At 46.7% G+C, this 23,376-nt stretch overlaps 1 protein-coding gene across 2 annotated transcripts; it reads left to right on the top strand.

Annotated features, from left to right (window-relative positions):
- Nucleotides 1–1,344: 1,344 nt before the first annotated feature.
- On the top strand, nucleotides 1,345–17,105 carry SRSF11 (serine and arginine rich splicing factor 11; the record flags this gene model as incomplete). Of its 2 annotated transcripts, none has more annotated exons than XM_079536473.1 (12): nucleotides 1,345–1,472; nucleotides 5,951–6,084; nucleotides 10,019–10,128; nucleotides 10,978–11,070; nucleotides 12,282–12,331; nucleotides 12,916–13,043; nucleotides 13,722–13,803; nucleotides 14,805–14,936; nucleotides 15,430–15,519; nucleotides 15,857–15,952; nucleotides 16,535–16,673; nucleotides 16,781–17,105. In XM_079536473.1, the coding sequence occupies 12 exons, from the start codon at nucleotides 1,345–1,347 to the stop codon at nucleotides 16,976–16,978; spliced, it is 1,380 nt and encodes a 459-aa protein (XP_079392599.1). In that variant the 3' UTR covers nucleotides 16,979–17,105. The 2 variants fall into 2 exon arrangements, with proteins under 2 accessions (XP_079392599.1, XP_079392600.1); XM_079536474.1 differs by having other exon boundaries at nucleotides 15,430–15,531.
- Between the last annotated feature and the right edge of the window lie 6,271 nt (nucleotides 17,106–23,376).

The raw sequence follows: 23,376 nt of genomic DNA, 5'->3' as shown, positions 1-23,376 counted from the left end.
CCTCCACATTTCACAGCTGCCCAGGGCCCCATCCAACCTGGCCTTGAACACCTCCAGGGATGGACGAGGGCATCACAGCCTCTCTGGGCAGCTGTTCCAACAACTCACCACTCTCACAGCAAAGAACTTCCCCCGACATCCAATCTAAACCTTCCCTCACTGAGCTCAAGAAAAACATTTTAAACATATGCGTAAAGGATTCCAAATAAAAAGGCACTTTTACTTAAACTTGCTATTTGTTTTTCCTCTTCCCTTTAGCCCAGAGTTTGAAAAATTTCTGCATTCCAGCCCTGGCAGTTAGCAGAGCAGACAGCCCAGGCAGTGCCATCAGTCACGGGAACAGATTGCCTGTGGATGCCCCTTGGAAGCACTGAAGGCCAGGCTGGCTGGGGCTGTGAGCAGCCTGGTTTAGAAGAAGGTGTCCCTGCCTGCAGCAGGGGATTGGAACTGGAGGATCTTAAAGGTCCCTTCCAACCCAAACCATTCTGTGATTCTCTCAGCCCGGTGCTATCAGCAGTGCCTTGAGGGAAGTGAGAACGGCCATGCTTCCTGGCCACAAAGGATGTAACCTTCAGTTCCGAGTTTTCAAACACAAACCGTTGGGGGAAAAAAAAAGCTTTTTCTAGTAAGTTCCATTGGACTTGTGAGCAGTGAGTTTGGTGCTAAACACCAGCATGGGTCAGTGAGCACATGGCTTGAGAGCCCACCGCCCATCAGGCACTCGCTTCTGATAGCAGGCTTGGTCTTTCTGATTTTTAACCACTGCTCCTTAGTTCTTTGGCAACATTGCCCAGGGAAACACTGAGCTTTCCCACTGCGTATTTCCCAAAGCACCGAGTGTCCGAGTTACGTTTAGTTTGTCCCTGTAAGAGGAAAAGCCGCCCCGACGCACAAACACGAGGCCCAACGCCTCGCAGCCTCCGGCCCCATCCCCGCTCCGCGCGTGTGCGGTGCGTCCCGCGCGCCCCTGAGCACCCAGTACGCGTGCGCGGAGGCGGAGCGACGCTCTCCACACGGCTGCGCAGGCGCCGTTCCCGTGCCTTCCCGGGCGGGGCAAGGGACGCGCGCGTGCGCATGCGCGGTCGCCGGCGCTCCGCGCCGCGAGGCTGCGTGGGTCGGCAGGGCGCGCGCGCTGCGCTTGCGCGGGGGCGGCGGCGGGGGATTGTGGGATACTGCGGCCCAGGCAGGCTGGTGAGGCGGCCGCGCTGCGCGGCGGAGCTTCTGCGCCAGGCCGCGGTCCGCGGGAGGCCCGCCCGGCCCGGAGGGCGCAGCCGGGGGCCGCTCGGGCCTTGACGCGCTCTTCTCCCTTCTCTCCCTCCGCGGTGTGTTTGTAGCTCCGGCGCGATGGCCTCGAGCAGCGGCACCGACGTGATCCAGGTCACCAACGTCTCCCCCAGCGCCAGCTCCGAGCAGATGCGGACGCTCTTCGGTTTCCTCGGAAAGATCGAGGAGCTGCGCCTCTTCCCCCCGGAGTGAGTCCGCCGCCCTAGGCCCGTCTGCCTCCGCCCCCCTCCCTGCGCCCGCCTCCGTGCCCGCGGCCCGGCGGCCGCTCCCGCCCTGCTCAGCCGCCCTCCTGGAAGCGCTGCCGGCCTCGGAGCCTGCCGGGCCGCGGTTCTGCGGGCTCCCCTCGTTGTGGGGCTGAGTTTTGGAGCTGAGGGCGAGCCTTAAAACGAGTGTTTTCCACTCGATCCTTGCTAAAAGTTCCGTGCAAAACCGGCGGCCGGTGCTGTGTTTAACCGTAGTGGGACAGCCTGCTGCGGGGCGGCCTCGTTTTCCGTCGTTTGGTCTTTGATCCCTGCAAGCAGGTCTGCATGTCCTGCTGTGCAGACTGTGGGTGCTGTGCGGGTTGGGTTGGCTGCTGGAAAGTCGGTGCTGGAGAAGAGAACGTGGAAGGAAGGGCAGTGTGTGACTGAAGCAGAGGCAGCGGCGGGTGTGAGCGCTGCTTTGTTAGCAACCGGGTAGCTGTGTGTGATGGCAGAGCCCGTGGTGCTCAGCACAGCCAACTGCCTTTAAACAGATGCGATCACTGAGTGTGCTGCTTGGCATTTCCAGGTGTTGGCTGGTTTTTCAGGAGAGGTTATTGTTGGTAAAGTCTGTTCCCGAAGCTTTGTGCTGGTTTAGCTACATATTAACTTCATACGTTAAAGAATCACTTCTGCTGTTTCAGAAGGGAACAAAGCTCAGCCCAGCAACTTTGTTACCATAGCTGAGGCAGCCAGCTGTGCTTGACTTGGCTCTGTTGCACAAATGTGTGAATTGCTGGCCCTGTAGGACCTTGCTCAGTGCAGCTGGTGGATCTGCCCTGGATTGTGTTGAAGTCTGCCATGCATATATCCAAGGACTGGGTTACAGGAGGGATGAGGTGGCTTTGGAGAGCTTTGAATTGTATCCTCTTGTCTGTTGGATGCGTTGGATGCTGGGAGATAGCCAGTATCTTCAAGGCATCCTTTTGGCACATCCTAGTGTAAGGCTGTTTCTGCATGCTGAGCTCCTGCTCTTCCCAGCTCACTTCTGCCTCCTTTGTTGTGGCACTGGTATTGTGGCTTTCACAGCTGTGTCGGGGAGGGCTCTGTGCTGGCGGAGGAGGAGGCAAAGTGGTGCAAATAACCTGAGATCTCAGATGTCTCAAAGCATTAAAGGTCACTGAGAACGTTTGGCCTATATTTCTTTTGTGTTTCAGATCTCTAAATGAAAGAGGATAATGCAGCATCATCCCTTAGGGTTGCTGTGAAGATCTTAGCCCTTTGCGAGGAAGTTGTTACTGTAGAAAAACCACTGAGGAGGTCAATAGAGAACAGGAAATGTAGTGTAACAAAATGGGTCTGGCACAGGAGATGCAGAAGATACTGAATAGCTGTTGGAGTGAACTGTGTTGTATCTTAATGGAAAACTGGCTTTACTTAAAACTCTGTACGCTGTTTAAATGAGGTAAGGTTGTGCAGTTGAAGTTGGAAAAGGCTTTTTTTCATGCTGGGATTGCATTTTTAACTTGGTAGTGGTGAGGATTTTTCCTGTTGCTCCCTTTGTGCCTCTGTCGGTGCGGAGGTGCCGCGCTGTGCGCCGCACTGTGCCGGGAGGTGTGGCCACACTGGGTGATGGATGGTGGGAGGGGTGCTTGGGGTGTCTGGTTTCGTTGGAAGCCCGGGGGAGAGGAGTATTTGCCCACACTGTGGGTTCTTTCCTCTGTGCTGGAGGCTCTGCTGTTCCTTCTCCTATAAACTTGAGGTCCTGACTCTGAGATGGGCAGAAGTGGAGGGAATGGGCTTCTGGCCGAGCTTACAAAATGTACATGTGTACCATTTGTAACAGAATCATACAGGATATATAATATAGAAAATTAAATTATATTGTATGCATCCACATAGGAATATTTTAAAAACATTTCTGCACGCATGTTTAGAAGATGATCTCAGCATGTCTTGTCTACCATGTGGAGGCTGTCCTTCTATCAGAACGTACATTTCTGCTCTGAAATGTGGATGCAGAAATCAGTGTGGATTCTGGTCCTGTTGGTGGATGAGTGATCCAGTGCAGCGAACAGAGAAATTTATCAGGAGGAAAACGTATTTGCTGGAAAATCTAATCTACAGAGTGAAAGAATGATAAAATTAGGAGTGTATATTTTGACTTTGTAAGTTGGATGTGGTGGTAATTGGCAAAATCTTTTGCCTTCTCTGTAATAATTGCAAGTGACAGTAAGGCAACAACTCTCCTCAGAAGAGCAATTGCAAGTGACAGTAAGGCAACAACTCTCCTCAGAAGAGCAGCTTTGCTTGGTTCTCAGTGCTGCATAGTTGCTGTGCTGGGAAAAGGATGACAACTCCTTTGCAAAGTGAGCATGGTTCTGCTCTGGTTCTTCCCACCCTACTATGAATATGGTGATGCTGAAAGACATCTCCTACTTGCCCACTATTCATTGCAGCCTGGATGTTAGAGCAGCAGCAGTGTTGGTGTAAGCAGCAGGAATATGCCTTCAGAAATATGATGTATTTGAAATGCAGACTGTGATGTGGGGGAACTTGGAAGGAGGTATGTGGGGGTTTAGGAGGTGAGGGCTGGAATGCCCAGCTGTCCTGATGTGGGTCAGAACTGATACGTTGTTGAGACACAGGAAATCATTGTGTGTCTCAGCAGGGGGGTTGGACTCGATGATCTCTGGAGTTCCCTTCCGACCCCTACAATTCTGTGATTCTGTGATTCGTTTGCTTGGTGGTGGTGAAGGTTAGCTAGTTGTTGGCATTGGCACTGATGGAAGGAAAAAGGTGTCATTTTGTACTTCATATCATTCTTCTTTCTCCTGAATTGTGATAATCCCTATTTTAAGTGATGAAAGACTTGGTCAGTTTTCCAGATAGAACAGTCTGGCAGTGGGATGCATTTTCAAAACTGTCCTGTTAATTGTCTCTGGGTGCTGGTCGGCAAAGGCAGGTCAGTGTGATGAAGACTCGGGGAGTGTTCTTGAGAGCTGGCTCCTCTGCTGATTGCTGCCTGAGAGCTGGGAGCAGCCTGGCCCTGGTTGGGAAGCACAGCATTAGGGACTTGATGCTGCTTCCTGTGCCTGCTGTGAATCTTCTGTAGGCAGCTCTTACCTCACCTGCTGTGCAGTTCTGTCTGCATAACATTTTCTTTTCCTGTCATGTAATTTGAATCACCGACTAAAGGAAAATTTGCAGTTTTCATACAGTGTGGACTTTTGGAAATCTATTTTGGAACTTTACTGAGTTGATTTTGCCTTCATTCTTTCTGTTGTCGTTGTTTTCCCCTGGGGGCTTGCAAAGCCTGCCGCGCTTTCTTACTCTTGTAAGAGAGAGATCTTCCTAGTCTTTAAATGGACTCAAATTTTCCACGTTCTCTTTTGGATTTTCCATACCTGGGGATTTTTGCACAGCCCTGTTGAGGCGCTCACTCTGAGCTGTGCGGTAGGCAGGGCCCGTCTTGCCAAGAGGCTTATGGTTACAGGTTGGCTGTCCAGGAGCTCTTTGCCCTTTTGTGTGATTTCATCTATAGCACTGCCTACGTGACAGTCCTGTTTGGTTTTGTTCTGTTACTGTTGAATAACAGGCATGTTCTGAGCAGCGTGCCTCCCTCTGAAGGGAGATGGGTGGGTTCTGTGCGTGTGTTTGGCAACAAGGAGAAGCACAGTGAAGTTTGGGCTAGAAGCATTCATGAAACAGTGTTAAGAAGTAAAATAATCCTATTTTAATCATTGCCTTCTTTATAGTTTACTTCAAAAATATAATCTGGGTGCTTAAGCAGAGAGTACACAGCTCCCATTTCTGAGGGCTTCTGTAGTATATATGTAAGATAGCTCTGTTTTCCTTGAGTAAAGTATTTCATAGAATCACAGCATGGCCTGGGTTGCAAAGGAGCACAACGCTCATCAGTTCCAACCCCTGCTGTGTGCAGGTCGCCAACCAGCAGCCCAGGCTGCCCAGAGCCACATCCAGCCTGGCCTTGGATGCCTGCAGGGATGGGGCATCCACAGCCTCCTTGGGCAGCCTGTGCCAGTGCCTCACCACCCTCTGGCTGAACAACATCCTCCTAATACCCAACCTAAACCTCCCCTGTCTTACTTCAAACCATTCCCCCTTGTCCTGTCACCACCATCCACCCTCACAAACAGCTGTTCCCCTCCTGTTCAGCTCCCCAGAGACCTCGTTGACATTTATTTGTCATTTGTCTCCTTCCTTTCTTACAGATTAGTAATGAGAACTAATTAGCCCGTAGGTGACTGCCATAGATATACCCTGCACGATGGAATTCATTTTCAGTTACAAACAAGGCAGTGGGATTATTTCTGTAATTTCATAAGAGAGCGTCTTCACTCCGTGTGATTTCTTCTATAAACCCGTCCGACTTTCCGGTTCAGTGGCAGGCAAGAGCAGGTAGCATGATGTCTCCTCACGACCGATTTGGTTTCATCTCATCGCTTTCTCTCCTTGTTTTCCAGTGACTCTCCTTTGCCCGTGTCATCCCGTGTGTGCTTTGTAAAGTTCCACGATCCCGACTCGGCGGTTGTGGCCCAGCACCTGACGAACACGGTGTTCGTCGACAGAGCGCTGATAGTCGTTCCGTATGCAGAAGGTTTGTGAATTGTTTAATGGTCTATGAAGCCAGCATATGATGACATTTTGTTCCAGTGTAGTTCGCAAAAATGAGCGTTAGGAAAATGCCAGACGTACGGCCATTAATGTTTAAAAACCCTTGGTATATTGCAATTGGCTCCTGGGCTACAAACCGCTTTTATTTAGCGGTGCTGAATGAAAACGGGAAGCTTGCCTCTGACTGGTTTTGTGTGTCTTAAGATTAGAATATGAACAGTTTAGGCAGAATTGCTTGCAAATTGTGCTCTTTATTGATGTCAGTGAGACATTTTCCTCAATGGAGTTCTGCAAACAGGTCAACGCTCAAGGGAGATTTTGCCTTATTCACCTGTGGGTGAATCTCTTCACGAGAATGTTTCTCCCTCCCCGAGAGTCCACGGGAGAGCAGGCCAACACCTCTTTGGCACGTGCTGCCTTGCACCCGGTGGGGAGCTTCCCTGAAAAGCCATTCATTCACTCTCATTGTGAACTCCAGTATACCAAGGGTTTCAGTAGTCAGGATTGAATTTGAAAGTGAGATCTTCCGAGAGGTGCCAAATGGGCACTGGTAATAGTTTTTATTCCAAGTTTTCTTGTTCAGCCATGCTATATTTTAATAGAATTTCACTAAATAATAAACTCTTCTCTCTGTTATTTGTGTGTGTGATTTTTGTAGTGGAGAAGGCAAATGCAAAGCCCTTCCAGATGACTGAAAAACAGTGGGTCCTCTGCAGCTACAGGGGATTCTAGACATTAACTAAAGGCCAGCAAGCACTCAAGTCCCCAAGTGTTTTCCTGGTGTAACCACTTGTTAACTACATTTTCTCTTCTTCTTTTTATTTTTACATTTTAGGGTGTTACAGTAATTTGAAAGGCAATGAGCAGGGTTTTTGGAACTTAAAAACTGTGCTGAGAAGACACCTCTTCTTGCAGAAGTCTTATTAAACTCTTCTAGACTTGCTTTAGAAGTAATTGATTTCCATTGTACTGTTTTCTTGTACTGATGTACTTCTGAAATAATGGGTTTTCCCAAATGGCTTGAATTAAATACCACCTCTGCAGATTAAGTCATGCTACAGTGATAAATGTGGTGTACGGTCTGTGTTCAGACCTTTTATCAAGACATTGTAATGCTATGAGGATGTCTTTGGAGGCCCGGGGAACCGTCTTATCTTTGTATTCCTGCAATGTAAGAGAGATGGAAACTCAATTTCTGGAACGTAGGAATCTGCAGCGTGACCTTTGCTTGAGACATGCTGCTTTGGGGAGTATTGAGCACATTCAGAAATTGCTGTGGAGTTACTGCTTCTGCTTTCCCCGCTCCAGGTATTACAGTGTAGTGGAGAGGCATCTCGTTCTCCTCTTTGTATGAAAGCATGACCTAGTAACAGTCCATCAGTCGGTACCAAAACGTTCTGCAAGGCCCGTGCTGGCAGATGTCAGCGTTCAGCTTTTCCAGCAAGGATAAAAACGATACCTTTGTCAGTCTGACTTGTCCACTGCGCTGCACGTGGATAAAGCTGGCACGTCAAAAACTCTGCCCAGTAGTTTCAGTCTTGTTTAAAGTTGCATTTTAACGGGCCTCTTTAAGTCACAGAGTTCCTCATGGGCTGTTCCTTATGGTACTGCAGAGATTCGGAGTGTGAGCAGTTCTGTCACGAGGATGTGGCACATCGCAGCCGCGTGCTCGGCCAGTAAGGCTCTGCCCTCGTTTGGGAACCACGGGCTTCTGTCCCTGCCTGGGAGCATCGCTGCACCTCTCGCTGCGTGCTGCCGGCTCCCACTTCAACAGTTACTTAAGCGCCGTACGGCGAGATTCTTCAAAGCACGGTGAAATTGCTCATGTGCTGAAAGTCAGGCAGATGCTTAACTGCTGTGCTGAACCGGGCCCTCACGCCTCCTATTTTCTGCTGTGATAATTCTGTTGTAATATTGCCTGTCGCTAAAGTAAATGTTTATTATCTGTCTAGTGCAATAATTATCCCATACATCACAAGCGCACTCCAGTTTTAGCACACACAGACATTTTGGTGTTGGCTGTTGCTTTGTGTTGTAGAGCTATACACAAAGTCTACGGTAAGGTTTAGTCTTCATTGTAATTTTCACTGTGATATTCCTAGATTTGGAAGGAACTCTAAGATTAAAGATGGCTGGGGGGGTATCTAGGTTCTTTGGTTAATGTTTGTTTCTTTTGTCTGTTTCTTTTTCTTTCATTTCTACATATTCATACAGTATTTCATGGTTCTAACAAAGCAGCAGTAAAAAAAGCTCTTGAAGCATGAAAATTAACTGGTGAGGGGCCTCATTGCTTTTTTTAAATTGTAGTTTATTTATTTCTGAATACTTTTTTAAAAAACGAGTAGAGGATCAGATGCATGATTTTTTTTTAATGAATGCAGATCTTCTCTGAGGTGTCTGGAGATGAGTGAGGATTTGTGTCTAGCTGCCGGAAATGTTGTAGCTGCACTAATTTGAAATGTTTAGCTGTAATTGATAAATATCCTCTGAGACATAATTTTGCATGCGAAATTACCCCATAATCTCTCTGTAGGTATGTTAATATATTTATGCCTTAATGCCCTTTATCTAAGTGACCTTTTTCCCCTCCTCTCCCTCCATAACTTTTGGTATCTAAATTGATGGCAGCTCAATGACACGAGCCAGATAACAGTGCTGTGTGTTGTACATTTGTTTGTATTATCGGCACTTCTCAGTATAGGTGGGAGGAACCATTACCTTTATTTAACAGTGGTTTTTCTTTTTTGTTGTTGTGTTTTACAGTTCTTTTCCCTGGTTCAGCCTGAACTATATACCAGGCCCTGCTGAAAATACCACCCAACAGTTTTCTTCTGCAGCTTATCCAGTTTCTCTTAAGTGCCCTGTACATATTGTATGTTTTATGATGAGATGCAGTTTCTTAATATGTATTACAGAAACACTACTGGTATTTGCAAATATTTAGTAAAATTGTTTTATTGAACTCTCATTTTGGGGGCTTGGGCACATTAACAAATTAATCCATCTGTATAGGGCTTTTGCTGTTGGATAGAATGTAAAACACCTGCATAAGTACTTGTCTCGTGGTAGGACCCTTCAAATTATCCGTGCAGAGCAGGCAGTGCAGTAAGACGCTTGTCTTAGTTGGCTGCAAGATTTGGGGCCAGAAGTTTCTTCCGTAGCAGCATTGTTGGTACAATAAGCATGGCACATATTGGAACATAAGCATTTTACTGCACAGGTAAGGAATGTGCCACGACGTACTGTACGTATGCACCCGCAGACACTCACACACAGCCCGTATGGGAAGATCTGCAGAGCCTGTCCTTTTTATTTGACAAGTCAGCAAAAGCCCTACGCTTGATTCAGCAAAAGATATTGCCGTACCTTCTCTTTAAGTTTTACAAATTTGATGTGGTAGGGGTAAAAGAAAACATAGTGAACTGTACCGTATTATTAACCCCTAAATCAAACTTTTTTTGTCTTGTGTATCTTGATTTTTCTGTGTGCTTTGTAGTGAAGCAGCCGACACGAGTCGTTGTTCATAAAACAGCTTTTGAAAGTTGAGAGCACACCCCTGGAGAACCGACTGTGCTTGCTTACGTTTGGTTCATGACTTAAAAATCGAGTACAGGTGATGAAATCTTGGCAGTGTTAACAAAAAAGTAGTGTGTATTGTGCTATTTTTTTTTTGCTCTAGATACTTAACCATTTGTAGAGAAAAAGGAACAGTCAGATTTTCACGCATTGAAGTTTCATTCTGACAAAAAAAAAAATTAATGATAAATATTAATAGCCATCAAGCTTTGTATTTTAGCAAACATAAGTACTTTCAACAAACTCAGGTGGTGTATCAGGGAGACATTTTCTTGGGTGTATTTGTGTATTTTCTGCTTTAGAAAAAGAATGCATTCTAATGCCCGGCTATTTCTCTGCAGGAGTCATTCCTGATGAGACTAAGGCTTTGTCTCTCTTGGCACCAGCCAATGCTGTGGCAGGTCTGCTGCCTGGAGGTGGACTCCTGCCTACTCCCAACCCACTTTCTCAGGTAGGTTTTCTGGTTGGTCGGATGAAGGGAACCCACCGCTGGCCGCTCGCTTGCTTCTTGCCAGTTCTTGGTTGGTTTCCAGTCAGAGCCACTGGTGTGCCGATGCCAAGGCACAGAGTGTTGGAGCTTGGGCTCCTTTATGGACGGCGTTGTTGCAGCGCTCCGATACGGTTTCTGTCAGCATGTTGATGAGCTGTTAGGAGTGCTTCCCTTCCCTGTGTGCCCTGCACAAGTCTCACGGCTCGTCTGCACCTCAGCTCTCTTTTCTCTCCACTGTTCCCTTACTGACAGACCCGAGAGGAGCAGAGACCTTAAGGGTGGAGTTTAAATTCCTGAATTTCAAGAGAGCGTTGTGCTGTGGAGAAATAACTTCCAGTAACATTCAGCTGAGGGAGGAGAAAGTTACAGCGTGCGTTTGCTCTTTAAATACACAGAAATCATGTGGAAGATGAACAGTAAAAAATATACATATATTACAGAATAAAAAGTCCAACACATCTCATTAGAGCACAGAACCAAAGTGCGGGAGGCAGATCTGTAAGAGCAGAAGGCTTCATTAGCTCTGCGTTTTTCAGATCTTCTTCAGCTTGTGCTTTTTGCGCTCCTGCGTGTGACTTCTCTCATTTGTGACTGTGAAAGATGAACTTGCACTGAGTTGTTCAGGAGCTCAGAGCTGGGCTTTGAATCCTGGGCAAAGTTAGGGAAGAATGAGGTCACTGGCTCAGAAACTTCAAGTGAATTTTCCTGGTAACCCCTGACAGCTTCATGTTAGGATATTTATGGATCGTGTGGAGACTTTTAAGAGTTTGTATCGGTTGAACGTTGCTCTAATTGCTGCCTTTGTTACAGATTGGTGCTGTTCCTTTAGCTGCTCTCGGAGCTCCTGCTCTCGATCCTGCCCTTGCTGCTCTCGGGCTTCCTGGAGCAAACTTAAACTCTCAGGTGTGTCACACGTTCTCTTAGGTGTCACCACTGTATTAAACAACAAGCTCGAGATCTGGAATTTGTTTTTTTTTTTTTTTTTTGCTGCCCTCTTCTCCAATGAAAAGCAATTTTCAGTTACATCAGTTCAGCAGCCACTGTCTGAAAACCCCATGATTGATTTTCTTCTTCAGAAGAAATGGTATCTGCAGTACTTTTACATTCAGTGCCACAAGAACCTGTGAATAGTTTGAGAGGAACAGTGGAATGCTTCGAATGCATCATTACCATCCTGTGAGTCTGTCTTGTGACAGAACAGCAGTAAAAAATGGTGGTTGGCTCCTTCATTCTGTACTGGTAGGAAACACCAAGACTTGGTTAGATTGTGGCTTTGTAACTGGGGAAAAGAAAAAAGATTTTGAGTACTAAGAAACAGTGAGTAGAACACTGAGTTAATGTCTGAGGTGTGAGAACCAGGCACTGCATGGAGAGCATAACCTACAGATGAAAGAAGCATTTGTTAATTGCAGTGCTGAGGAAATTCCTCATCTAGCATTCTATTTATGCAAGCCTTGTGTGCCAACAAAAGCAAATAATGCCAACATGGAAATGAAAGAAGGAAAAAATAAGCATTTTAAAATGCTTTTTAGAAAAATACACATTTGGAATGATTATTTCCTTTGTCCATTAAGCCAGTTGGACTGCAAGACTGGGTTCTGCAGTGGCTGCCTCTCTGTGTTGAGGTTGCTGGAAACAAAAGGTTTTGCTTTGTTAACGTACTGTTGGTTCAGGAAGTGGCAGAGGTGGTAATACCTGCATTTACTGAAGTGTTGTAGAAAGAACTTAATGCAGTTCTTAGAGTGGAGAAACTTTGCTTGTTTTTTAAGTTGACACTGAGAGCTTCTGCTGGGCATGTGTCTAATGAAGTCTGTGTTCTTGAAGTAACTGAGCTAACCTGTACTTAGAATAAGTGTGTTCATTTTCATCTGGAAGTGCTTTGATTCTGTCTGGGAAAAGCTGCTTGGCTCTTTGGGGAGCAAAAAATGTCCTCAAAATGCAGCGGGCAGCCGCTCATCCCCCCCAGGCTCTAAAACAGAGCGGTGCATCTTTCTGTCTGTAACTTGTTGGGGGGCTGCTCGCTTGCAGAGGCTGCTTTAGTCACTGCTGGTGGAACACTGGCATCTTCAGCATGTGCTTCTTCCAACATGATTTTAACTTGTTCCCCCCCACAGTCTCTTGCAGCAGATCAACTCCTCAAACTGATGAGCACAGTGGATCCAAAGTAAGTTTTGTTACTTACAAGCAGTTGTACTTGTGGGAAACTTTCTTTTGGGATGACGCCTGTGATTCAGAACCCCACCTCTGTGCTACTGGACCTAATTAAGGTTGGAGAAACCTCGTGCTGTGAGGTCATTGCTGATTCTGTCTGCTCTGGTGGGGAGAAGAGGACAGGAAACTAAGATTATTCTGCCTTGGGTCAATGAAATAATAATTATTGTAGATATAAAATACCCAGTCAGTCTCTGCCATTTCATTTTGCTAGAGACAAAAAGTTTCCTGTATGCAATTTTGGTCGCTCTTGTGCCTCTGATGTAATGGTGCAGCTTGCAGACAGAGCCCTGGAGAGCAATATGGCTGAGAACGAGCCAAGATGAGCAGCAACTGTAAATGACTGCATAACAGTCCTTATTTATTATTATTGATGGCTTACTGAGAGCCATGTTTACTGCTGTTTTGTACGGCTGTCTCCATCACAGGCTTATTTCTCTGTTACCTGAATGGTAGGCTGCAAACTGGCAGTGTGGGCTTGTGTGTTTTGGATACATAAATATACTGAATGCCTAAATTGCTGCTTTTGTTCTCCAGGTTGAACCATGTAGCTGCAGGTCTTGTTTCACCAAGTCTGAAATCAGATACCTCCAGTAAAGAAATAGAAGAAGCTATGAAAAGAGTACGAGAAGCACAGTCGTTAATTTCTGCTGCTATAGAGCCAGGTGATTTTCCATTGTAGCATCCTACATTCGTGCAGGTGGTTTGACATAATGTCTGTCCACTACTGGTTTCATGCCTTTATCTTCTGTGGTGGCTGAATTTCTGATTCACTGGTGTGAACACATGCATTGCTGCACACTGTGCTGCAGCTGTCCTGGAGATGCAGGAAGACGTAACCTCCAATTCTGTTTGCTCTTGGCAATGATTTCCTTTCTTTTAGTTCCTGATCTGTGGACAATGCTTTTTTTTCCTTTTTTGTGTGTGTGTGTGATTCAGTTCTGCAGTGATGAGGTGTAGGAGTGTTGCAGCAGTTTGTTCACAGATGTGTCCAGTAGGAATGAGAAGTAACTTGGATCAGATTGAAAGCAATCTGAGAGGTTCCTTAGCCTTCATAAAGGGATTTTAACAGAGCTCCTCATTGCCTTCCAGCTGTTATTCTCTAAGTGGCTTAAATTAAAAATTTCCTGGATTTTGACTTGTTCAGTTTTGCACCTGAATTTGTGGATTTTTATTTCATGCCTGTCTTTGTCGTCTGTTCTTCTGAGAAAAAGGAGAGCTACAGTTCAACTTCTGTGTTGTACTTACATCTACAGTGTGAAGTCCAACTTGGTTTTCTTTATAAAATGTTCTTGGGTACTAAAATAATACTAAAAAAAGAAACTTTTTCTTTTTAACTCCAGACAAAAAAGATGAAAAAAGAAGGCATTCAAGGTCAAGATCGCGCTCGAGGAGGAGGAGGACACCTTCTTCATCTAGACACAGGTAGTTACTGGAAGTGCTTCTAAAAGCAAAACAAAAACAGCACTGCTGGGACGATGTGTTCAGCATCACTTCTTTGGAGCTGACACTTGGAGGCATGGAAGAGTTGTGAGGAAAGCTGTGTGTGGTTTGCCTGAACGGCAGTGTGGGATGAAGGCCTGCTCCTGTTTCTGTAGGAAGGGTTGGAGAGCAATGCTTGCAAAAATGCCTTCAAAAATCCTTTAAACTACAGCAGCAAGAACTTCAGGAGCAGTTGAGCAGCACGTCTGCTGATGTGGCTTCCTTGCCTATGTGAGTTTGGGCTGGTTTTAAAAACCAGGCTACTTATTTCAGAAAAGCAGCAGCTTAGCACAAGCCTTGATTTTGCACGGCTCTTAACTGCTGTCAATGATTTCAGTTGCAGGCAGTCTGTTTTACAACGTTTCCTTAAACCTCTGCTCTTTTTTCAATGTCTTTCCAACATGCTCATGTGGAAATGACAGTTTGTCTTAAAACCAAGCACTGGGAGACTTGTGTGAGCACCGGTATTCGTGCTCAGAATCTGTGGGCTGCTTGTTTCTTGTATGTGCAGCACATTCTGTTTGATCTGCTCACATACCCTGACTAGGATGTTAATGCTGACCTGCCTAAGCAGAAGTACTGTTGGCTTATTTATAATGTCAGCTTGTCAACTCCCTGTCAGACAGCGTGTGCCAGCAGCCTTTGTGAAGCTGTTATAACTGACCTGCTCTTTGCACTTCTTTGCTGTTTGCCCATCAGGTCAGTATTTGGGTTTGGTGTTCTAAACATTTCTTCACACCTCAATAGTGCTTGCCAGTTGTCCTCCCCAGTAGGTCTGCTATTTTCCTGCAAGCAGGGCGTTAGGAGAGCTGACTGAAAATCCACTCGTTTGGTTGCTTGGTTTTCTGTACTCTTTTTTTCTGTTTCCTCCACTGCAACACAGTTAGCATGAATCTGATCAGCATTTCATGCATTCAACTCTCACTGCAATGTACTTTTGGTAGACGGTCAAGAAGCAGATCAAGGAGAAGGTCCCATTCAAAATCAAGAAGCAGGAGGCGATCTAAAAGTCCCAGGCGAAGGAGATCTCATTCCAGAGAGAGAAGTAGAAGATCCAGGAGCACATCCAAAACCAGGTAATCCTTCAGTAGTCTATTTGCTAGTGATTGAGTTGTAAAATTCAGGTGTTTAATTTAAAAGAGGAACCTGTGGCTTTATAGTAACAGCAGTCTGTTGTTATGTCCTTGTAGAGCTTGCCCTGCGTGTGTGCAGCCATTTGTGTGAACTGTGCAGGCCGTGCTTTTCTGCAGAGCTGCCAGGCATTGGGGTTAGCTGTGGTTCTGCATGGGCTGCCTGTGGGAAACAGGGAATGTGGGCATCCAGGCTTACAGATCTTGTGCTGTTTGCACACAGTAGTTCTTATAACAAAACTGTTTATATTTCTTAACAGGCAATTGTCTTTTGGGTTTCTTTTCTATTAAAATCGATGTGACTAGAAAAAAAAAGATAAAATATATGCTATGCAATGAAACTGTCGTGTCTTCATTCATTTTTCTGTATAGCAGAAGTAGCGAATTCTGCTTGAATAGCCTGCAAATGACTTAACATAAATGCCTGTTTTACTGACAGGGATAAAAAGAAAGAAGAGAAAGAAAAGAAACGTTCTAAGACTCCCCCCAAAAGCTACAGCACAACGAGGAGATCCAGAAGCACAAGCAGGTATGGAGACTTGTGGGAAACCTGATGGTTCTGTATTTCCAGCATACCTGGTCCACATCAGTGGAAATAACAGTCTTGTAATTAGTAGGGTGGTGATTGCTGTGGAGATATCAGGGATGGGATCTATGGGGCAGTGGTTTCTTCGTTAAGGTGGTGGTGTAATAGCAAGTGGCTCACTCTGCTGATAGCAGCTGCGTGGGCTTTGCAGTACTGCTGACAGTAGGTACCAACTTCCACTTACATTGTATATTTACTACCCTTAGAGCTCATTCTGGAGCCACGGATGTATTTGGAGCTTAAAAAAAAAAAAAAGGCTTTTAATGATTCTTTCCTGCAGAGAAAGACGGCGTAGAAGAAGCAGGAGTGGAACACGGTCACCTAAAAAGCCCAGGTCACCGAAAAGGAAAATGTCACGGTCCCCATCTCCCAGAAGGTCAGTGAGCTCTTGGCTGAAAAATGCATCCAGGGCAAAACTCCTAACGTGAACTGAAGCACAGAGCGCCGTGGGGTTGGTCTGGAGGTGGCACGAACACGGCTTGTCTCTTCTCCCTGTGAGCTGCCTCCTTGAGAGGAGTGCATCCGCTGCCTCCTTTAGCATAACTTAATCAGCTTCGGGAATGGAGCTTCTGTACAGCAGCACCCAGCAGCTCCACACCAGGGCTGTTCAGGGCGGAGGAGCAGCAGGCAGCCGGCACCTTTGGCTCTGTGCACTGCTGCTCAGCTGACTTCTGGTGGACATCTGATCGTCTCCCCTCCAGCGGGCAGTTCCTTAGTAAAACACTGAGTTTGGCTTTGTTAGCAGAGGCGCAGCTATCGCTCTGTGGTGGCTGTGTTTGATCAGAGCTGAGGAATGGGGATGTTTGGTTATTATCTGAAAGCAGGTGGCACTACGTTGCCCGTAGTTCTTCCTGCCTTTGGATTTTTTAGGGACTGCGGGTGACGGTCTGGGCGTAGTTTGGGTTCTGTCCATGCAATGGTGTGATTGTGGTTTTCGTTCCGTATTTTATCACTGTAGGCATAAAAAGGAAAAAAAGAAGGATAAAGACAAAGAGAGAAGTAGAGATGAGAGGGAACGGTCAACCAGCAAGAAAAAAAAAAGCAAAGACAAAGAGAAGGATCGGGAACGGAAATCTGAGAGCGATAAGGATGTGAAAGTATGTTTAAGGACCTGTTTATCTTCCCCGCCTTTGCTGCACAGCTGGCCTTGTGCCCACAGGGGCTGTGAAAGCAAGTTTTAATTTGTTTTCTTATCTCGGCAAAGCAGGTCACAAGGGATTATGATGAAGAGGAACAGGGATATGACAGCGAGAAGGAGAAAAAGGAAGAAAAGAAAATGGCAGATTCCTCTTCTCCGAAAGTAAAGGAGTCTGCGGCTGAGAAAGGAAGCGGCGAAGCAGCAAGGGAGTCCAAAGTAAATGGGGATGATCACCACGAGGAGGACATGGATATGAGTGACTGAATTTTGCCTTTGCAGTGAACACGGCTGCAGACGTGCATCAGTGTCATTCCTGTGTGATTCTTTTATGCTGTACTTGTTAATCCTAAATCTAGATGTATACAGCTCCAAGCTATACATGGTTTGTAAGGCTCCTGATACTAACTCACATCAAAAGCTTTCTAGAAAGGTAACCATCCTTGTTATGGCCGAAAGGGATTGCGTAGCCAAGCAATTTTTACTAACTTGGTGATGCTTCAAGCAAAAGTAAAAAGCTGCATGCATCTACAGCAGGCATGGACTGTTTGTTGTATGATCTCCTGTAGTAAATCAGCTCACTTATGATAGTGTTTCTAGACTTTGATTCATTGCAGTAATAGAGCAGTTTAGGGAATGCACTGACTGCATGTTGATTGTGGCAGAAACATCCTAAATGTTCTAAAATCCTACAACATACAGTGGATCTCCTTAAGGGTCTTAAGTGTGACTACACAGAAAAAAAAAAATTGACAGTTCATCTGAAAAGAAGCATTCTGACATAGGTAGGGTTTGTTTTGTTCTAAGCCACGTGGCTGGGCTTCTGTTTTTGGGGTTTTTGTTTTGTCTTTGGTTTTTGTTTCCTTGTTTTTTTCCCCCTGGGTTTTGTTCTGGCTTTGACAAAGTTAAAATGCACTGACCTTTTGGAGGGCTGACTTCCACCTGTGGGTTCCAGTCTTTCACCCCTTGGTTCCCATCCACCCCAGGCAGCAAGAAGTGACGAGCTGTAAATGGTTCTGAGCTTCTGTGCTTCAGCTGTGGGAAGTGAGAATCCCTGCTTGATCAGTGCCCGGTGATTACAAGTCAGTAGTAATTGCAGTTCTCCCAATCAGGTTGTTCTATCTGCTCGTGAGCTGAACCCGTGGGTACAAGGTAGTGCATTTTAAAATTGACCTTTGTATGCTTTTAAAAGCAAGTCTACTTGATAATGTACTTTCTACTTGATCTCAAGTTGTATAAACTGATTTGTGTTGCTGTCACTGCAGTAGTAATCTTATGCACACAGTGATTCCACGTTATATGCAAGGTAGTTAGGCAAGCAGTTTTCTTAGTTACAGAAGTTCAACAGCTTTTACTTTTGTGCAGGTAAAAAGACAAAAGTAGGCTACAGTCTGTGCCATGTTGATGTACAGTTTCTGAAATTGTTTTACAGAACTTTGATAATAAAACCCTTAAACTTATACTCCTGTTCCTATAAAACTGTACTGGTATTTATTTACACTGCTGAGTGTGTGAGACTTGACCTGGTTGTTTTCTTCACTCACCTACTGCAAAAAGTCCGTCAGAGCTCCCCCTTCTTTATGGTAAGAGCTGTGAGCGCAGTGACAAAGCTGCTCTGCCAGGGAGCTCTGAGTGGCTGGGAGCGGAGGGAACAGGCCTGAATGGTAGGAAGGGGCAAATGCTTTTTAAAAGAAACGTGGCTTTGTAAATCCTTTTGTATTTCCATTGATCTTTTACCTTTAGGATGCGAACGGAAGGTGCGGCAGCAGGAAGCAGCGAGTGCTTTGTGTGCATACAGTAAGTCTGGGAAGGAAGCTGTGAGTGGCACTTGAACTTCTTGAATCCCCTGGCTCTGACCGCCTGCTTTTTAATCTGTCCTTTGGCCATAGGAGAAGTGAATTTGCCATTTACAGAAGCAGTGTCATTTTTTAGAATTTGTAGAAATGTAAATTTTTACCAACTGTTTTGAGTATTTTGTCAATACAGAGAGGTATATGTCATAAAACCAGTTCTAGCCTTTTATTTCTGACCGTGCAGAGAACACGATAGTTCTTGTAATAAAATACGGACACAGATGAGGTGCATGACGTCTTCATAGATGTGCCTTTTTAGTTGTCATCAGGATATTTATATGTGAAGTCTAAGAACATGAAACAATTTATAGTAATAAAGTAAACCTCCTTGATCCTTAGCCGTTGGTGTTGTGGAAGTCATTGACGTGCCGTGCGTTAACGAGCCAGATCCTTCACAGGGCGCGGAGCTGAAGGTGGGAAGTGCAGGACCGGCTTGCATTTAATGGTCCTACGGCTTCCAGCTCAGCCTCGTAGCAAAGCGTCTCCTCTGCGCTGCGTCCTCAGGCTGCCTGAGCCCCACGGCACCAGCTGGAGAACCCAGGGCTGTTTGCTGAGGCTGAGACGTTTCACTGCCTCCCATGGAAGTGGGGCGGCTGCCTGGCTTCGAGCGGCGCGGGGCTGAGATGGGATGCCATGTGCCGCAGGGGCAGCTTGGGGCAGTGCTCCCCTCTCAGAGTCCAATGCTGCCAGCTCCTGCAGTGCTTGGGCCTCTGCTGCCCTTCTGCGCCCTGCAGCCGAGTGCCAGCTCTCACACAGCGCCGAGTAATTTCATTTTAGTGATTTAAGTGGAATAATTATCGCTGAAAATAAGATCTCCTGCCTCTAGAGATGAGGCTTTCCGGGTGCTCTGATAGTCTCTGCATTACTTAATTAGTTCAACCCTTACTGAGTAGCGGCTTCTGCTGCCCTGGCATTCCTAGAGGTGGCTTTAACTCACACTAGGAACTTGCAGCACTGTTTTTTTTTTTACCACTTAAAATTGCACAGAGAACTGCGCAGCAATGTGTGCACATGGAGGCAGCTGCCCATAGCTGTTGGCTCAGTTCACAGATAAAAGAACTGGGTAACAAGGGCACTAATTATGAGCTGAAGGGTGAGCGAAAATCCCTCCTTGCTTTTCTCCCATTTCTGTTTGCAGAGAAAAGCTTCATTTAGGGCAAACTGAAGGTGCTTGGAAAACAACAGCTGGGAAGCAAAGGTCAGAAGCACGGAGTACCTGTGGTGGCTGGGTGTGGTTGCAGTTGTTAAATCCTGCACTATATTAAATATTTAAGTAGCTTTTATTGTAAGAACGCCAGTGGCAGAAATAGATATTTTAGCACCAAATGGGATTCACTGATGTTTACGCAGCAGACTTACATTGGCTACTGCAGAATTTCATCAGCCTTCACCCATTTCTAGCAGCCTGGCTGTTCTGCTTGCATGCCATCACCAGGATGGCCTGAGGTAGGTCTGTGTTCTGACTGCCAGCTTTTCCCCTAAAACGAAACAAAACAGAAGTCATTATTTTGTTGCAGTTGGGCTGTATGCTGACACGGTTCCTGAGTGCTGTTCAGTTTGGAATTAGTGTGAGTTGCGTTACATACTGCAATTTAGATGGAGAAAGTTTTGTCCTGCTTTAGACCCCTCCTGTCTCCCTAGGCCAGACATTCTGCTTCCATGTCTTTTCCACACAAGGGCTGAATGTGTTGCTCTGCCCTACATTCACTGTCACCAACCCTCTACCTGAAGGGCCAGGCCTGGCAGAACAGCACGTGCTGCCACATCCACTTCAGCCTGCATGTGCTTGGCTATATGACTGTAGCTGAAGTCAGGCTTGTAGGTACAACACAGCTTTTGTTGCTATAACACAACTGCTAAGCCTACATGTGCACAGCTGACCCAAATCCACGATTTTACTGTTGGAAGCACTTTGGTGGTTCTCTAAACACGAGAGATTTACCTCTGATAAAAGGAGGGTAGGAGTCAGCTGTCTCAGAACCGCGGGCCCCAGGAGAGCCGCTGTCACATCTCACTGTGGGTGCAGCTCTGGACTGGGGAGATAAAACTCACGTCATTATTGAACACCAATCAGTGAAGCTGAAAGGTCCCCTCTGCTGGCTCCTTTGCCCCAGGAATGCTAGAAGCTTTGCTCCAGGTTCCACCACCGCTGCTCCTGCACCGTGCACAAGGCCGTCAGTAACATTTCAAAGCTCTACAAATGCTGACAAACAATCCTAGATGAAAAACGGAGGATTTTATTTAAAATCCAACCAGGACGGGGCAAAATTCCTCCTCACATCGCTTCGTTGCTCTGAGCTGCCCGGCCCGCACAGCGCCACGAGGGGAGAGTTAAAGGCCACGTCCACATGTTGAGCAGTTCAGAATCAAACAGCATGTTTTGGTCTTTATTCTAACAAATGATACAACAAAAAAGTACTATTAGTGAAGGGAAGTTAAAAACATGGACCGGACGGCTAGTAAAAAGCAAAAACGTGACATTGTTTCCATGGTAATTACAAATTGTAAGGAAAATAAATGTGAAACTGCAGCATTACAGGAAATTTGTTAATACAGATTAAATAACGCAGTTATCCTGGCGTGAATTACAAACCAAAGAACAAACACGTGTAAAAAGATGGACGGTTGCTTTGAATATCAACCACGTGGGTTTCCAGCACAAATACGTCCAGAGGGTTCTGTAACAAATCATTTCAATACATAAACGAAGAACCTCAGCGAAGTGAGTGCAGAGATTGGAACAGCAGCTCCTCCGAAGGAAAAAGAAAACGCCACGTTCCCTTTGCCACAAAGTAAAGCAGTGTTTTGGAAGACCAGCGGAACGGTTTGGTTAAGAAACAACCCCCTAGAATTCGTCTGCCACGATTTCTTGTTTCAGTTGACCAAAATCAGTGGCCGCCTTTGAAGATTATCATAAAAACATCTCACAGCCATCGTAAAAAAGCAGTGCTGGGATCAGAGAGGAGCACGGCGAGGTGGAGCCCACAGCAGGGCTGCAGAGCCTTCCCCCCTGCCCAGCACTTGGCGGCACGCTGCTCAGCGCCGTGCTCTGCTGAGGACCTGGGTGCAGCACAGTGCTGGGCTCCGTGCTGTGAGACCACCACGATATGCATTTCATCCTAAAGGGGACCACAGCTTCCTTAATGCCCAACTGGGCCTTAAAGTGGAGGGAAACAAATAAAGCTCTGCTGGATCAATCCTGCTACAAAAGGTAATTTTCCAGAATTCCAAACAGGAGATCACAAGCAGGGCAACACTGCCCACAGCACAGCTGCAGGCTCTGTGCAGACCACAACTGTTTCACCCCCAGCAGCGCCGGCCCAGCGGAGCAGAGCTCTGCAATGCCACTCACTGCAATGCCACTCACTGCAATGCCACTCACTGCAATGCCACTCACTGCGTCAGCGCCAGAGGCCTCCCGAGCAAAACACCGATTAGATCAAACGTTGCAATGAGTGCGGGGTGCAGCCCCTGCTGGCAAAGTGCCCCAGCACCGCCGCACCCACGGCACGGGGCTGTGCCTCACTGCTGGGATGGAGCAGCGCCCATAAAGCTCACTGCGCCCCCTCCACTCATGGCCAGGAATGTCTTGGATAGAAAACACATCACTAAGTGCTGGGAGGAAATGCACCGAGAAGCAGTTCAGCAGTTCTTACTTAACGAGGATGACACAGGAATCTAAGGGCAGTCACTGAGGTGGAAAAGAGAAGCGGATGGAGTCAGCTCCCTCAGCTTCAGGCTAAGAAAAGCAGCCAGGTGCATTCACTGCAGTGACACACAGGGACTTCCCTCAACAAAATCTGTATCCAACCCACATCAGGGCAAACCCTAACACAGCCACCACTACAAACAGCTCCTGCGAACCTCAAGATACTGTATAATCACAAAGGTTAGGAAACCAGAGCTAGCAGATCTGCAGCCAGAGCTCAGGAAAGCACTGACGCTGCCCAAACCTCACCACCATGAGCAGTCAGCACTGCTTCTTCTATGCACAGGGATGCCCAGGACCTGCCTTCCTACACAAGGCTACTCTGAAAGTATTTGTTTTTGTTCACATCTTGAATCTGCTGCTGCTGCAGCTGCTGTATCTCCTCAAACACCCAACCCTGGTTCTGTGGGCACTCTGGAATATCTGGAGACACAAATAACACAGAACACACAGCTCTTGCCCTGTGATACTGCAGAGAAAAAAAAAAAAAGATTCTGACATTCACTTTTTACGCAGTAACGTTTTTCTGCATCCGCTGAAATTTCTCAGCAACTCATTGCTGTGCAGCACCCACAGCCACCCCAGCTCCACACCTGCCCCAAACCTGACCAGCAGCACCTCCCCCAGCAACCTGCTTGGTGTCGGGCACCTGGAGGCCACAGCAATGGGGGAACGCAGCGCGTGGCCCCACTGACACACAGCCCTCCTGCACAGGCTGTGGCATCGGCCCCTCCATGCGTTCAGCAGCGTGGATCTCAGCTGAGGTGCTGTCGGTTTGTACCACAGATGTAAAACACTGCAAGGAATTCATCATTACTTGGAAGAACAAGTAATATCATTCCCACTGAATGTCCAACATCTGCTACAGATACAGTACTGAACAATGACCGTCATCCATCTCCCTTTTCCCCTCTTTTCCCTTGGATACCGAACCGCTGCAGCGCCTCAGTCATTCCGTGAGCAGCACCCAGCTGGCAGAGCCGAGGGCTTACAGCCACGGGACGAGGGTCAGCTCTGCTCCCTATTTCCAGCTGCCTCGTGTGCTGCTGACAGCGCTTCACCCGGACTCCATGACAGCAGGCTCTGCACCTCCTGGAGCACCG

This window comes from Tetrao urogallus, assembly GCF_951394365.1.
Source record: "Tetrao urogallus genome assembly, chromosome: 5".
Classification (NCBI taxonomy): Eukaryota; Metazoa; Chordata; class Aves; order Galliformes; family Phasianidae; genus Tetrao; species Tetrao urogallus.
This window is presented reverse-complemented; position numbering and strand designations above follow the sequence as displayed.